Source organism: Mytilus edulis, chromosome 5 (assembly GCF_963676685.1).
Source record: "Mytilus edulis chromosome 5, xbMytEdul2.2, whole genome shotgun sequence".
Classification (NCBI taxonomy): Eukaryota; Metazoa; Mollusca; class Bivalvia; order Mytilida; family Mytilidae; genus Mytilus; species Mytilus edulis.
Genome location: NC_092348.1, coordinates 97,321,158 through 97,338,103, shown reverse-complemented (window position 1 = coordinate 97,338,103; position 16,946 = coordinate 97,321,158). Strand labels below are relative to the sequence as shown.

The window sequence follows — 16,946 nt, the reverse complement described above, 5'->3', positions numbered from 1 at the left end:
GGGTAGCATAGATTTATATCGTTGTATTCCCTTTTTTGTGTTAACCAATTGTTGTTCGGAATTATTATGTTTTATACATCATTTATTGATCTTGCAATTTCTTGTAATTTAGTTTGCGTCTTATTTCTTGAGTGTCATATTTGGCTATGTTTGTGTTCGATCATACAGTATTATAAGTCGGTAATTGCCCGCGAATGGATTTTTTTTTATTTCTTGTGACTCTTTGCGTCTTATTTGTTGATTGCAGTTGGGTTTTGTTTTGTGTCTTAAATTACCCCTCACTCTTTTTTTGCAATTTGAATGTTAAATTTTCGTTCCCGTATGTAAATAACCAGCACAAAGACTTTCATTATTATATTCCTTATATACATTTGAAGACTTCCATCGCACTGTTCAAACCAATATTCAGTGGCGGATCCAGAATTTTACATTGGGGGGGGGGGGGGGGGGGGGGGGGGTGGGGGGGGGGGCGCTACTACGTTTAATCAAACAAATTTTTCCGACTAAGCCCCCCCCCCCCCCCCCCCCAACCCACCCGCTCCGAATCCGCCCTATATTTTTGAAAACACTTACAATCAACCAAGCCGTTGCTAAGACGGTGCTTAAAGAGCAGGAGCTTAGGTTAAAATTGTACTAACTAGACAGTCTTTGATAATCTGTTACAGTTTTGTACAAGAGTTAGTCCTTTGTTTTTTTAATAATAATAAAACGGAACTATATGATGTTTTGGAAAATATCGAGTTTGCTTGATATTGACAAATCAAAAACTCAAGTCAAATGGTAATGTTTGGGATACTTAAATCTTTGACATATTCTGTAAGTTGAATAATTAATATACTAAAAACCTTTTTGGGGTGTTAACATTTACGGTTGACTGTCATATTTTATGTTGAATGTACAACCTGTTTCATTTAAAAAAAAAATGAAGATTCTAAAAAATAACGAAAATTCAGCATATGCTCTTTTATCTGTTCTTGAACAGGACTCCAATTTCAGAGTTCAGATGATCAAGTTCTTTGAAGAAGGAGAAAGGGGAAACCAATGGTACTGCTATATCATCTCAGAAATTATATAAATTATTACCATCAGTATTACAAGGCTATGAAGGATGCATTCACATCTCTTAGATGTTATGGATACGTTTGACAAATTCTGTATATAAAAAAAAAGAAGTTCATTTTGTGGCATAACTTTATTCATATAGATTATTTCTCCAACATATCTTTATATATTGCTTTCTTTAGTTCAAATTGGAATCTCAGATAAGCATCTGGTATTCTCTCCTCTCAGTTCCATGCCTCTTGTCGACATGTGTACTTCAGAATTATTCCTGACGGTCTACATAACTTCTTGATAAAACTGCTGTCTTTATCCCTTTTCGACACTGCAACAAAAAATCGAACAGGCAATTAAAGAGGGGCCGGGTTGCAACCACATGTTCCCCGTACAAACGGATCGGAACTAAGAGCTCTTTCCAGAATCTGGCACTGGATTTATACATCAGATGCGTCACAAAATATAAACATGTTATTAAATATACTAGAATATGAAATAAAAAAAAAATATAAATCGAAAATGTTGAATTATCATTTATGTCTACGAAACCACAAGATCCTACTTAATTGACCATGTTTTCAAATCATATCAAATGTTTTCATTGGTCTTCACTTGTTAGAAAAATGTACTGAATTTATTGTTAGCTAAATTATCAATGTTAGGTTATTGCATATTCTTCAGAGTTGTATCTTGAACTAATGAATTGAAATAGAGGGGATGGGTATACGTACTAAACATTTGTCTGTATTTACAACATATCTAACAAACATGTGAGAAAAACTAGGTTTAGAATACGAAATATCGCTCTCATTCTGTAAACAGATATTGTAGGATTGTTAAGGTATTTGGTGTTTTTAAAAGACCCTCTTTTTTTGTAATACAGCACAAAAAACATTTAGTTAGGATAAAGAACTAATAAACGATAGTCCAATAATGTAAGGCTTCAAAGTTTCATATCATTTACATTCAACATGTTTATCGGATTTTTTTTTACTATCAATGTTGAACCATTAATTTTTATCGGATTTTTTAAAACTACTAATGTTGAACCGTAGAACCGTTCAACATTGAAAGTAAAAAAAAATCGATAAAAAATGTTGAATGTAAATGATATATGAAATTCCGGTCTTATATTAAAGGACAATATATAAGACTTCTGAGGTTCATATTTACATTCAACGGTTTTATCGGATTTTTTTTTATATATGAACCGTTTAATAACAATAGTAAAAAATCCAATATAAAAACGTTTAATATTAGTGATATGCACCTCCGATGTCTTATATAATAGCACTACGGTAAATAGAATAATTGAAATTCAGTTAATTGAGTGTGAGAGGCTATTTTAATCCACTTTATGAGTGTGTATTATATAATGTTACAATGTAACAAACCTATCAAACACACCGTGAAAAATAACATTATCTCCCCTGGAAATGCTTAACAACACGACACAAAAAACTGCTACCTTTTTTTGCCCTATATCACATAATTATGAAAACACATTACATAGATAGGGAATACTGTGCTTGTCTACACGTTTGAATGTGTAGGTGGCACACCCAGAACGATCGTCTCTAGATTTTTTTTTGAAATTCGTCCAGGCCTTTCCGGGTTCACGTAGCAACACGTTTCTTTCCTTCCCAGCTATTCCTGATTATGAATTAATCTAAAACATGCATTTATCCCAATGCAACAACTATTAAACAACTCACCTATACCAATGGTGATCGTCTAATTCCTAGCTGATTCCTTTAAGCATGTCTTTCTTGACGACACCCATCGTTGTAGCGTCTACCATTGGAGGTAGCGAAATTACATGATTTGACAGGAGAGCGAAATAAACAAGGGGAGCAATTTTATCGAACCGCATTCCGGACTGTACTTTCGTATGTCGAACAGTTCCACCACCAAAAAAATAATTGAAGAATAAATTAACAATCGTAACACAACAACATTATATACACTATATATACATTTTTTAAGTCTTTATGTGTTTTTATATAGGAGGTTTACAGGTTTTATTTTGACTTTTACATAGGAAGTTTACAGTTTAAGTCTTTTAACATAAAATTAAAGGAAAAATTATGATTTTTACTTTTAGCAGTTATTTTTCATATATTTTTTTATTTTTGGTTTACTGATCAATATTTAATATAATATTTACAGATTAGGTCACATATTCACTTTTAAGATAATTCACTTTTTAGATAATTTACAAAATGAAAAAAAGACAAGATTTTGGTCTTTGATCTTTAGGAATTCGCCTTTATATCTTTAAAGATAATTTGACATTAATTTATTCACTGTGTATTTGAGAACAATTAGAAAGATGATGTTTTTACAACTATTTACAGTTAATTCACAGAATATTTATGAACTGAAACTCTTAAGATTTAATGAGAATGATTATACTGTTAAAAATAGTATTAGGTAGACTAAATTTCCAAAATGTTTTGTTTAAATTTTAAATTGCTGTCCTCCCATCCTTGCCCCCACTCTTAGGCAGCCTTTTTCTTTGCTTGGTCTTTCATCACCAGTTGATATCGTGCGTTGTGTATGAGAAACACTAGTCTTCTTGATTGGAATTCTATTTGAGATATCAGGTCAGATGTGATTCTGTATATCTTTTGTATTTTTGTAATGTCCATTAATACTTGAATTGTCATTTCACATGTGAGATCTTCTACTCGCACATTCCCGTTTGTGGTTAGTAGGTTCTTAATTGTTTGTAATATTGGATCTCACAGGTAATTCCACGCTTCACATTCTATAAGCAAATGTTCTAATGTCTCTTCTTTACACTCACAGGCTATACAATGATCTTCAGTTCCTTCTTTGTATATCTTATATCTTAGAGGTTGTAGAATATAAGTTCCAGTTAATAGTTTGATCTTGGTAGGTACTCTCTTGCTGTCTCTTGGAGATTGGTGCTTGATTCGCAATATTGGATGTATTTTTCCTGGCATGAATATATCACTGTTAAGGTATCGAAGGCCGGTATAGAGCTTAGCTAGAGATGTTGTTCGTTCAATCCAGTAGGCATTGATACCTTTTTTAGCTTTATTTAACAGTTCATCCTTTTTCATCTGAATATCTAGCCACTCACTTGCATTTCCTAGGTCGTATTTTAGCATGATTGTTTTTACTTGAATAAACCAGCTGTTACTATTCATTGACTTGATGCACAATTGCCTCCTTGCTAGTTGTTTTTCTAAACTTTCGTTGGGTTGGGTACATACATTTATGAATAGGGTCATGACCTTTAAGTGTATTTGCGCTTGTGGCACCGTTAAAGTCCACAATTCCTCTAAAGTCCACAACACCGCTAAAGTCCACAACAATTTTCCGCTAAAGTCCACAACGCCGCTAAAGTCCACAAAATTTCCGCTAAAGTCCACAAAATGACCTCCGCTAAAGTCCACAAGAAAACACCGTTAAAGTCCACAACAACAAGTTCCGCTAAAGTCCACAAAAAAGCACCGTTAAAGTCCAAACATTTTTTTTTCATTATCAAAAGACAATTTTGTTTTTTACACCCGATATTATAGATCTAATTAAAAGCACGGACTTTTGTTCTTAGAAAGTATTTCTTGTCAGCATAAATTATATTTTGATGAATGAAAAAAATATAGTATTTGCTTTATCGATTTTTATGCGATTTTCTATCAATCAAACACAACATTTCTGAAAAGGTATCTAACTATTATACTCTTTTTATTCTTTAGTAAATATTTTTTCATCCACAAGAAACTCCAACATAGCGTTCTCTTTATGTATATGCTGGAGACATAATTTGGAGCCTATATTTGATATTTAAATTTCCTTTGCAATATCTATAAAACATAAGTAAGATTTCCATTCAGTGTCTGTTAGGTTCCACAGCAGCCAAAACGGTCCGTAAATCTCAAAAATAGACTTGGATCCATCATGTTCTTTTTTGAAATCAAAATAATGAGAAAGAATACCACACATTCATGCATTTTGTGGTGCTCAGCAGATTTCCATCACTCTTTGGTTTGCATATAAAAAAGAAGATATGGTATGATTGCCAATGAGACAACTGTCCACAAGAGACCAAAATGACACAGACATTATAAACAACTGTTTGTTTTGTTTTCAAAAAGGTAAAATGAATTTGTTTCAGAATGAAAGATGAATTGAATAAATTATACGCGGATGTGGTTCTGTATTGTGTATTATCCATGATGAGTACAAGTATAAGTTTTTTTTTCAACAATGCTACATGTATATATATATATATGTTCCAGACAATATGAGTATATCTGATTTGAATCCTTACGCGTACAATGTGGACCATATAAGTATACCTGAACATATACTCGTACCGTATGAGTATACTCGTATGGTTTAGTATGAGGTCGACCATACATGTGCATTTGTCAAATTTATCAAGAGTCAGAAAATGAAATAAAAACTTTCACCAAATAAACTAGAGTCTCTAAAGAGCCTGTGTCGCTCACCTGTATTTACTGATCCTTTGAAAATCATGTAAAATAAGGTTAAAATCATAATTTATAGTATAAGATATCATTAGATACTACAATAATATCTAAGATAATAGCAAAGAACTCAGGGACAGCAACCCAACAACTGGTTGTCTGAAAATTTCAGGGCAGATATATCTAAATCTGATGAACATTTTTGCCACCGTCAGATTTGCTCTAAATGCTTCAGTTTCAGAGATATAAACCAAAAACTGATTTTACCCTTTGTACTATTTTTAGCCATGTCTGCCATCTTCGTTCGCGGGCAGGGTCATCGAACACATTTTTTAAAACTATATACTCTTATGATGATTGTGGATAAGTTTAGTTACACTTTGTTTAAGTAATTTCAGAGGAGAAGATTTTTGTAAAAGTTAACGACGACGACGACGACGCCGGACGACGACGACGACGCCGGACGCCGACGCCGACGCCGGACGACGTCGAACGCTAAGTGATAAGAAAAGCTCACTTGGCCCTTCGGGCCAGGTGAGCTAAAAAGTGACGCTTCATTTTTTAGTATGAAATTAAGTTCAAATGCTCAAATTGCAATTGAAGTTATGGAAGTACATACATATATAATTTGGAAGATAAGTTTTTAGAACATTTAGGAACGTTGTACTTCAAAAACCGATAAGCCAGTAAAGTAAAATGGTCAGAAGTATTTGTCACCTATAATTAGTTGTTATATACTATATCATGAAATCTACGGATATTTTTCATAACAAATATTTAGGAACTATTTCATGTAAGATTTTAATCAAAATTAGTACCAATAGAAGCAGACCTCTCATAGGTTTATTTGTTTATTTGTTAATTTATCTATTTGGAAGCGTTAATTCTCAATTTCTGATGATATAACACAAAGTTTATATCTTATCCAAAAATTTGATTTACACCAAAAATGACAAACAAAACTAACCGAAGAAAAGTATGACCAAATAAAAAAAACTTGCCGACGTATTAGTGTGTTGAGAAATCAAGAACTAATAAAAATAAGTGTCTATGAGCAAAGGAGGGTGTGGATATAGGATAAAGACAGGATGTGGATATAGAATAAAGGCGATAGGAACGTTCATCTTGCATTGAGCCCGAACACCAACAATTGTTGAACTATCCTTATAATAGTCATATTGATTCATAAAATGTACGTCACATCAAGGTTCACGGTATCGCTTTCAGAGTTAATTTCGTTTCTTTATTCTCTTTTAAAGATACTTTTTTTTAGTATTTTGAAAAGGCTAAATGGAAGACTAGTATGAAGTTTTAAGCTGAAACTTTTACGAATTATATAATATCAAAGAATGTTTCTGTGCTTTTCAATACAATTTTATTGGTTTAATACTGTAGAACAGATTTAACGTTTTGTGAGTTTATAGAAATTAATCTTGTGAGTAATTTTACATGTGATTAAAACACTTTACCAAGATAAACAACTAGTGTATGTATATTTTCTTAAGCCCCATTTATGGGCATTGGTTTTTCCTTTTGAATGGTTTTACACTTGTAATTGTTGGGGACTTTTATAGCTGGCTGTTCCGTGTGAGCCAAAGTTCCGTGTTGAAGGCCGTACCTTGACCTATAATGGACTTTTATAAATTTTAACTTGGAAAAAGAGTTGTCTTATTGGCACTGTGACTCATACCACATCTTCCTATATCGATCAAATCAGGTTTTGTTGTGAAATTTTGGTAGAAACCCATTCAACGAATCGATATCTGATACTAATCGATAAAAATATAACTTAAAGCATAGAATATTTTCTTTTTTATTTGGAATTTATCATACTGGCTTCATTTTTCCGTTCTGAAAATCATAACAGAAATTAATAACGTTAAACATTGGTTAAAAGTTTTGCGACAGGAGACCTTTGGGAATTCATAAACTTAGTATTTTTTTTGTTTAATGATATAATCAAGATTGTTGCATGCCATTCAAATGTTATAGATTAGGAGGCACATTTGCTTTGTACATTAATTATGTCAAAAAGTGATTATATGCAAAGAATAAGAGAAAAAAATTACTTGTTGAATGCAGTAATAATAAATAACGAATTTACAAACTTTTTAGAAATGATGTCCAAATTGGCCATCAAGATCAAAATTGATAGAACAAAATCATATACCGATACTGTACTTTTTCATGTATCAAACTGATAAAAAAAATACTACCGAGAAGAATAGATCCAGAGATTGTGGTGTTAGTAGATCCATTCCGTATATATTCCGTATTATTCCTAAATGCATAGCTGAGTCAACTCTTGGCATAATAGCTTCATTGAATGTATATTCTTCCAGTAGCGTTTCTTTCTTTGTTGGCTTAGGTTTGATGTTAATAGCGACGCTTTTTTTTTTGGCTGTAGTTTATATCCTTCCATGTCAGCAAAGGTGTTTGCCATATTGATTTGTACTTGCATATCGGTTGTCTTTTTGCTCATGAGTGCGACATCATCTGCACATGCGCTAGTATTGCAGTGTATATTTTCAATTCTACATCCTAAATTTGATGTTTCCAGCATGTTAAGTAGAGGATTGATGTAAAGCTTGTATAGATCCGTACTTAGGATTCCTTCCCTGGCGTACTCCTTGTAGTACATTAAATAGCTCTGAAGTTTTGCCATTCCATTTAACTGCACTTGTTGCATTTGTGTGCATACTCTGAATGATTGTCCAGTGTTTATCATCAATTCCAGCATGATAGAGCCGCTTCATTAGATGGGAATGTATAACTACATCAAAGGCTGATTTTGCGTCCAGCAGTACAAGTTCATATTCTTAATTGTTGTCTTTGGCTTCACGGTATATTTCTTCGACCGGTAATGCTGCATTTGCCGGTCCTGAGCCTGCTGTAAATCCTCGTTGAGTTACATTTTGTGTTATAAGTACTGCTGCGTTGATCCTCAATTTCACACTTGTTTCTATCACTTTGTTTAGTACCGGTAATACAGTAATTCCTCTGTAATTTGTTGCCATGTTTTTCTCGCCTTTGTTCTTAAACACGGGGGTGAGTAATCCCTCCTTTAGCATGTCTGGCACCTTGCCTTCTTTGAATATTATGTTTATGAGGTTCAGCAGCAACATTTTCAAATGTTTTCCTGCATGCAATATATGTTCGACAGTGATTCCATAGATAAGCTGATTTTCCTTTATTAATTGATTTGATGGCCTTTTGTAGTTCTTCTAGTGTGGCCGGTGGTATATTCTTATCTTTCACCATTTCTGTAATTAATCCTATTTCATATTCTACTTGCTGGTGATATTGTCTATTCTCTAAGACTGTAGATTCCTCTGGAGTTGCTAGGTTTCTAAAGTGCTGTTTGAAGCCTTCCATAACATTTTGCTCACCAGACATACATATGTCTCCTACGTGCAGATCCATGATAGCATTACCCCTGTTCTTTCTATTGATCTTTACAAGTTGATGGAATAGTTTTGTATCCTTTGTTCTTGTTTCCATTATGCGTTGTTTCTCAGTATCTTTGACTTTAGCATTTTCAATTCGCACCTGTCGCCTAATTTCCTTTTTAGTTCTTAACCTTTGTTGGTATATATTATTTTCAGGGTCCTTTATTTTTCCTTGCTTGACCCACTGCGCATAATATTTACGCATCTCGTCTAGGGCTAACTTTATATCTGGAGACCATACATTCAATTTAGGTTTTGCGTTGTACCTAGGCTTGTTTGCGGCACATGTAGCGGCAGCATCATTTAGAAATCCATGTACCTGCTCCAAGACGGATGTAGCTTGTTCTAATGTTTCTAGCGGAATCAAATGGTTGCCGCCTAAGTAATGAGTATTATGGCAAAGAATATATTAGAGCAAAGTATCCGTAAAATAGATATTGGATTTTCTTTGAAAGTATTAATTCTTTACTGTCTGGACTCAGTGGTACACGGTGTGTTCGATTCGAACGCGTCAACGTCCGGATTCATCTGTATCGGGGTTATACAGGGTGGTAATACCTGTAATTGAAATTACTTGTTCACGGCCGACACTCGGCTAACCGAGAGATTGGTCGGTTAATCTATATTGAGTATGCGGCTATATGGGCGATTGGTCTGTTAATCGGGTTGGTTATACGTCTGTTAAGGTGGCTCGTGGGTACAAAAAATTTAGCAAAAAATTAAACCTTTATTTTTTCATTACAAATTTTATTTATTACACTATTAGTTGTTACTTTATGATATGGTACAAAAAACAACCCAAAAAAATGATTTGGTTTGGCCCCAGATGACTTTAAAAATTGAAAACGCTCCAAATTATCTCCCTTTGGTGCAAAAATGCCATTTTTTGGCCTTAAATTTGAAATATCTTTTTTAACTCTTCGGTGACCTACATTTTTTATTATTGTTTTCAAATAAGCTGTACATAAACTAAATAATTGTAAAATTTAAGCGATTTCTTATATTAGGTTATTTTTTTATTTCAATATTTCCTATTAGTTCAACAGAAAAAAAGGACATTAACAAAAATGTATGCTTCTTCCAGAGGCAGATTTTAGCTTAAACAAACGGTAACCCCATTTTTTTATTTCATTTTTCTTTTAAGTATAGGATAAAGTTCATTTATGAAAAAATATAGCGAAATCCTATATTAGAAAAAAAAATCATTTATACCCAGGAGCCCCCTTAAGAGTAAAACGCTTAATTTAATGTTAAAATCTATTAAATATACAGATTTTTGGCATGTTATAAGAACCAAATCAAAAACAAGGAAAGTGTCTGACAAAATGATATCTATCATAGAACATTTTCCACTTGTAAAAACATTTCTTAGTCTGCGCAGTTTTCAGTAAAACTAAAAGGCGTCGCGCAAGTATGTAGTATTTATGCTTATACGCATATTATTTTTTTTTAATAAAAGGCGAAACAAACAAATTTAAATATCATTTAAAGGACAAAAAATAGTACTGTGGTTCTACAAAATAAATTGACATTAGTAAATATTTCATATTGTAAAATAACGTGAATAATTCCACGTTTTAGTGAAAATTATGGGAATAAAGTCTGTTAATGGGTTGGACAATTGAAATTGTGTCAGATAAGAGTTATTTAGCCACGACAATAATTTTGCTACCTTTATATTTTCCCCTTGAAAAATTTAAGAATGAGATGTTCCTGAGTAAACAAAAATGACAATACGGTGCCACAGTTTCCTAGAAAGAGCATTTTTATTTTGACTTTCTTTGCATTTTATTGAAGGTTGTGTCACTTCAATATAGCGTGATATGGATTGGCCTCTGGAATATGCATGAATCTTTTATTGACGTTTTCAATCAGCCTTAATTTTTTTGTCCGTTTGAAGTAGCACGTTCTCAATTCCGAATGAAAGTGTCTTTCTAATACAACACAGGGTACATATAACGTGTTCTCGTTCACATATGAACATGATATTTGTCACTGGACGTTAAACCCTAATTCATCAGCATCATGTGTGTATTCTTAAACAAGTATTATTTTTCTCTCGTTTTTAGCAATGTTTCTCTCTCTACTGTCCTTTATATTATTTTATATTCTGCGTTTCCATCCAGATTCTCGTGTATACCATGAGGGTCCTGATTGGGGGTATTGTTTATTTCTGTATTCTTTAAATTGTTATGTAATTTTTTTCAACATTTTATTTATCTTACTCATTATTCTATCTTTATTTTTCATATTTTGTCATCCCAATATATTTTACTTACTGATGTTTAGTTACATTACGACGTTTATCTTTGATTTATATACTGGTTACCAATGTAGATGACAAACTTGTGTCATTCATGACAATTAAACAGAATCAACATGATATATGCGATCATTCTTGGATGAAATTAATATTACTTTAATATTACACTTTTTGAAACCATTTTTATCAATTTTCAATTTCATGTGTTGTTTCCGTATATGTTTATGTTTCATTGCTCATGTGTTGTTTTCGTATATTTTAGCCGCTCGTCTTGAGCCTACTCATTTGATCCGATAATACCCAATATAGCAATAAAATTATACTTTTATTGCCATTCATAACTCTTAACAGACCAATTAACAGACCGGGTTTTATACATCCGACCCATTAACAGACCAGGTTTTAAATAAAGATTGATTTATGTCACCAAAATACAGATTTTCGTGTAGATTTTTCACACTTTGATATCAATATGCCATAATAATGGTTAACAAACATTATGCCTTTCTTTTTTCGATGTTCAAAATATTGAATGCAAGTAAATTTAACCAATGTGTCATTTTGTGTACATTTTATGTGTGTCAAAATGTGTATAAATTTATTGATGAGTAACCCGCCTTTTCAATTTATAGATCGTACATCGAAGCTAGAAAAATAATAATTACACCACTGAATTCAGTACATTGAATTGTTTTCTAAGACATGAATACTTTTTATGATGAAAATATGTTTAGAAAGTTATACAATGAAACATGCTGAACTTTCAATGATTTTCCCGATAACACCTGATTAACAGACTTTAGCCAACCCGATTAACAGACCAAACGCCGATATAGCCGCATACTCAATATAGATTAACCGACCAACCTCTCTGTTAGCCAAGTGTCGGCCGTGTTGTTAAGAGATGAAAATTAAAAAGCTCTTTTGTTATTATTGTTGTCGATGACATACTATATCTCGATAAATGAACCTTTGTTTATGTGTTAAAGTCGCCCACTACGTCATGAGTATATGGGCTTCGGGGAAAATACGAGCGCACGGGTGAATGGTTCTGGGGTATATAAAACAGAAGTTCTAGAAACCTAGTGATAGACAGGATAGAGTTCTACAGACATATATAACATACGACGAGCAAAAAAAAGACATTAACTGTTTGCCCAGTTAATACTTCTCGTGTCTTTATAATTTTCAAAAATGAAAATTACGTTGTTTTGTGTGTTGGTATTTTGGACGATTTGTTCGACTACATCGAGAGAGATTCCACAACAGTACTCACGTAAGTAGAATTAAATAGATTTTAGTAGTGAACTTTTACTCGATTACAGTTAAATTCCTAATGCATGTAGAGCAAGACTTTGGTTAGCTTGCTTGCTTCGTTTATATATTGTACAATAGTACGTTAGATAACATCCAATTGAATTTAACTATAATATTTACAGGTTTAAGTTTGCCTATATTTATTGTTTGAAGATGTCAATCTTAATAAAAAGCTTTGAGTAAACGTTTATACAAACAAAGCAAGCATTTTTTTCCCTTTTCCCATTCAGTTATACACAATTAACAAAAGTGTTACTCTACAAGCTGTAGGAAATTAGCTGTAAAGTTACAGTAGCAATAACAATAGAGTGTATCTTGAAAAGAATCTCATGGTTCCAATTGTAATTGGAGAGCATAACTTTCATTATAAAATATCTTGTCTCCTCCGGGACCTCTGTGTTACAAGGCAGCGCTTTAAGTGACCAACCCAACGAAGTACTTCCTCAACCCAACCTTACGACTGACCAAGGATTAGTATAGTAAGACTATGCAAATATTTGGGCTCACTAAACATCTATTAATAATGGGAAGCAATTCCCCCTTAAGAGTCACCATACCATGAAGTATCTCGTACACAAACCCTAGCTACAATTCCTTTAGAAATATCATGAAAAACTACCTATCAGATCTAAAAATTAAGACCTATCTGAAGTAGAGTTTCTGTTCATATTGGGTGGATGGGCTTTCATGGGGAAAAATTATTGCAATGATTGTACCCATCAGAATTTTGCTGACACTTCAACCTGTCAGAATATACCTTCCATCTCTGGTAAACTTTCAGTTAGTACATAATATATGACTAGTTAGTGTATTTTCGATACCAGATAATGTATGATACGAAACTGTTTAGATACCAAAGCACCCATAAGATTTGACAGAAGCATTTTTGTAACCCCTAAGATGTTATTATTTTTACCTTTCCAACTATTTACTGCTGCAAGACCCTCAGAAGTTTTTTGCGTATAATTGTACGTGTCAGATGGAGAAAAAAAATTACACCCCCTAAGATGTATAAATTTTACACCCCTCAAAAAGGACCATCCATCCCATCCCCCTTTAGCAGACATTAACTGGAATGGTCCAATGGCAATCCGAAACGAAGAAAAAAATCTAATGTAGATTCAAGATTCAAAGTTTTATTATCCTCAGACACAACAGTGTACAAGAGGTCAATATACACACATACATAAATATACTAAATATGTATACAGTAATTACAATATCAAAAACAAGGAAAGTGTCTGACAAAATGATATCTATCATAGAACATTTTCCACTTGTAAAAACATTTCTTAGTCTGCGCAGTTTTCAGTAAAACTAAAAGGCGTCGCGCAAGTATGTAGTATTTATGCTTATACGCATATTATTTTTTTTTAATAAAAGGCGAAACAAACAAATTTAAATATCATTTAAAGGACAAAAAATAGTACTGTGGTTCTACAAAATAAATTGACATTAGTAAATATTTCATATTGTAAAATAACGTGAATAATTCCACGTTTTAGTGAAAATTATGGGAATAAAGTCTGTTAATGGGTTGGACAATTGAAATTGTGTCAGATAAGAGTTATTTAGCCACGACAATAATTTTGCTACCTTTATATTTTCCCCTTGAAAAATTTAAGAATGAGATGTTCCTGAGTAAACAAAAATGACAATACGGTGCCACAGTTTCCTAGAAAGAGCATTTTTATTTTGACTTTCTTTGCATTTTATTGAAGGTTGTGTCACTTCAATATAGCGTGATATGGATTGGCCTCTGGAATATGCATGAATCTTTTATTGACGTTTTCAATCAGCCTTAATTTTTTTGTCCGTTTGAAGTAGCACGTTCTCAATTCCGAATGAAAGTGTCTTTCTAATACAACACAGGGTACATATAACGTGTTCTCGTTCACATATGAACATGATATTTGTCACTGGACGTTAAACCCTAATTCATCAGCATCATGTGTGTATTCTTAAACAAGTATTATTTTTCTCTCGTTTTTAGCAATGTTTCTCTCTCTACTGTCCTTTATATTATTTTATATTCTGCGTTTCCATCCAGATTCTCGTGTATACCATGAGGGTCCTGATTGGGGGTATTGTTTATTTCTGTATTCTTTAAATTGTTATGTAATTTTTTTCAACATTTTATTTATCTTACTCATTATTCTATCTTTATTTTTCATATTTTGTCATCCCAATATATTTTACTTACTGATGTTTAGTTACATTACGACGTTTATCTTTGATTTATATACTGGTTACCAATGTAGATGACAAACTTGTGTCATTCATGACAATTAAACAGAATCAACATGATATATGCGATCATTCTTGGATGAAATTAATATTACTTTAATATTACACTTTTTGAAACCATTTTTATCAATTTTCAATTTCATGTGTTGTTTCCGTATATGTTATGTTTCATTGCTCATGTGTTGTTTTCGTATATTTTAGCCGCTCGTCTTGAGCCTACTCATTTGATCCGATAATACCCAATATAGCAATAAAATTATACTTTTATTGCCATTCATAACTCTTAACAGACCAATTAACAGACCGGGTTTTATACATCCGACCCATTAACAGACCAGGTTTTAAATAAAGATTGATTTATGTCACCAAAATACAGATTTTCGTGTAGATTTTTCACACTTTGATATCAATATGCCATAATAATGGTTAACAAACATTATGCCTTTCTTTTTTCGATGTTCAAAATATTGAATGCAAGTAAATTTAACCAATGTGTCATTTTGTGTACATTTTATGTGTGTCAAAATGTGTATAAATTTATTGATGAGTAACCCGCCTTTTCAATTTATAGATCGTACATCGAAGCTAGAAAAATAATAATTACACCACTGAATTCAGTACATTGAATTGTTTTCTAAGACATGAATACTTTTTATGATGAAAATATGTTTAGAAAGTTATACAATGAAACATGCTGAACTTTCAATGATTTTCCCGATAACACCTGATTAACAGACTTTAGCCAACCCGATTAACAGACCAAACGCCGATATAGCCGCATACTCAATATAGATTAACCGACCAACCTCTCTGTTAGCCAAGTGTCGGCCGTGTTGTTAAGAGATGAAAATTAAAAAGCTCTTTTGTTATTATTGTTGTCGATGACATACTATATCTCGATAAATGAACCTTTGTTTATGTGTTAAAGTCGCCCACTACGTCATGAGTATATGGTCACGAGAGCTTCGGGGAAAATACGAGCGCACGGGTGAATGGTTCTGGGGTATATAAAACAGAAGTTCTAGAAACCTAGTGATAGACAGGATAGAGTTCTACAGACATATATAACATACGACGAGCAAAAAAAAGACATTAACTGTTTGCCCAGTTAATACTTCTCGTGTCTTTATAATTTTCAAAAATGAAAATTACGTTGTTTTGTGTGTTGGTATTTTGGACGATTTGTTCGACTACATCGAGAGAGATTCCACAACAGTACTCACGTAAGTAGAATTAAATAGATTTTAGTAGTGAACTTTTACTCGATTACAGTTAAATTCCTAATGCATGTAGAGCAAGACTTTGGTTAGCTTGCTTGCTTCGTTTATATATTGTACAATAGTACGTTAGATAACATCCAATTGAATTTAACTATAATATTTACAGGTTTAAGTTTGCCTATATTTATTGTTTGAAGATGTCAATCTTAATAAAAAGCTTTGAGTAAACGTTTATACAAACAAAGCAAGCATTTTTTTCCCTTTTCCCATTCAGTTATACACAATTAACAAAAGTGTTACTCTACAAGCTGTAGGAAATTAGCTGTAAAGTTACAGTAGCAATAACAATAGAGTGTATCTTGAAAAGAATCTCATGGTTCCAATTGTAATTGGAGAGCATAACTTTCATTATAAAATATCTTGTCTCCTCCGGGACCTCTGTGTTACAAGGCAGCGCTTTAAGTGACCAACCCAACGAAGTACTTCCTCAACCCAACCTTACGACTGACCAAGGATTAGTATAGTAAGACTATGCAAATATTTGGGCTCACTAAACATCTATTAATAATGGGAAGCAATTCCCCCTTAAGAGTCACCATACCATGAAGTATCTCGTACACAAACCCTAGCTACAATTCCTTTAGAAATATCATGAAAAACTACCTATCAGATCTAAAAATTAAGACCTATCTGAAGTAGAGTTTCTGTTCATATTGGGTGGATGGGCTTTCATGGGGAAAAATTATTGCAATGATTGTACCCATCAGAATTTTGCTGACACTTCAACCTGTCAGAATATACCTTCCATCTCTGGTAAACTTTCAGTTAGTACATAATATATGACTAGTTAGTGTATTTTCGATACCAGATAATGTATGATACGAAACTGTTTAGATACCAAAGCACCCATAAGATTTGACAGAAGCATTTT

The 16,946-nt window shown here is 32.8% G+C and overlaps 1 protein-coding gene across 10 annotated transcripts in view; it reads left to right on the top strand.

Moving 5' to 3' along the window:
- The first annotated feature begins 15,729 nt into the window (after window positions 1–15,729).
- The window catches only part of LOC139524914 (MAM and LDL-receptor class A domain-containing protein 1-like), a 228,158-nt gene continuing 226,941 nt past the window's right edge, over window positions 15,730–16,946 (top strand). For 7 of the 10 annotated variants that reach the window (XM_071320089.1, XM_071320085.1, XM_071320082.1 and 4 more), the window contains exon 1: window positions 15,732–16,018. In XM_071320089.1, coding sequence (XP_071176190.1) covers window positions 15,937–16,018 — 82 coding nt within the window. In that variant the 5' untranslated portion in view covers window positions 15,732–15,936. Of the gene's footprint in view, window positions 16,019–16,946 lie in introns of all 10 variants that reach the window. The other 3 variants (XM_071320086.1, XM_071320088.1, XM_071320091.1) reach the window with 2 other exon arrangements.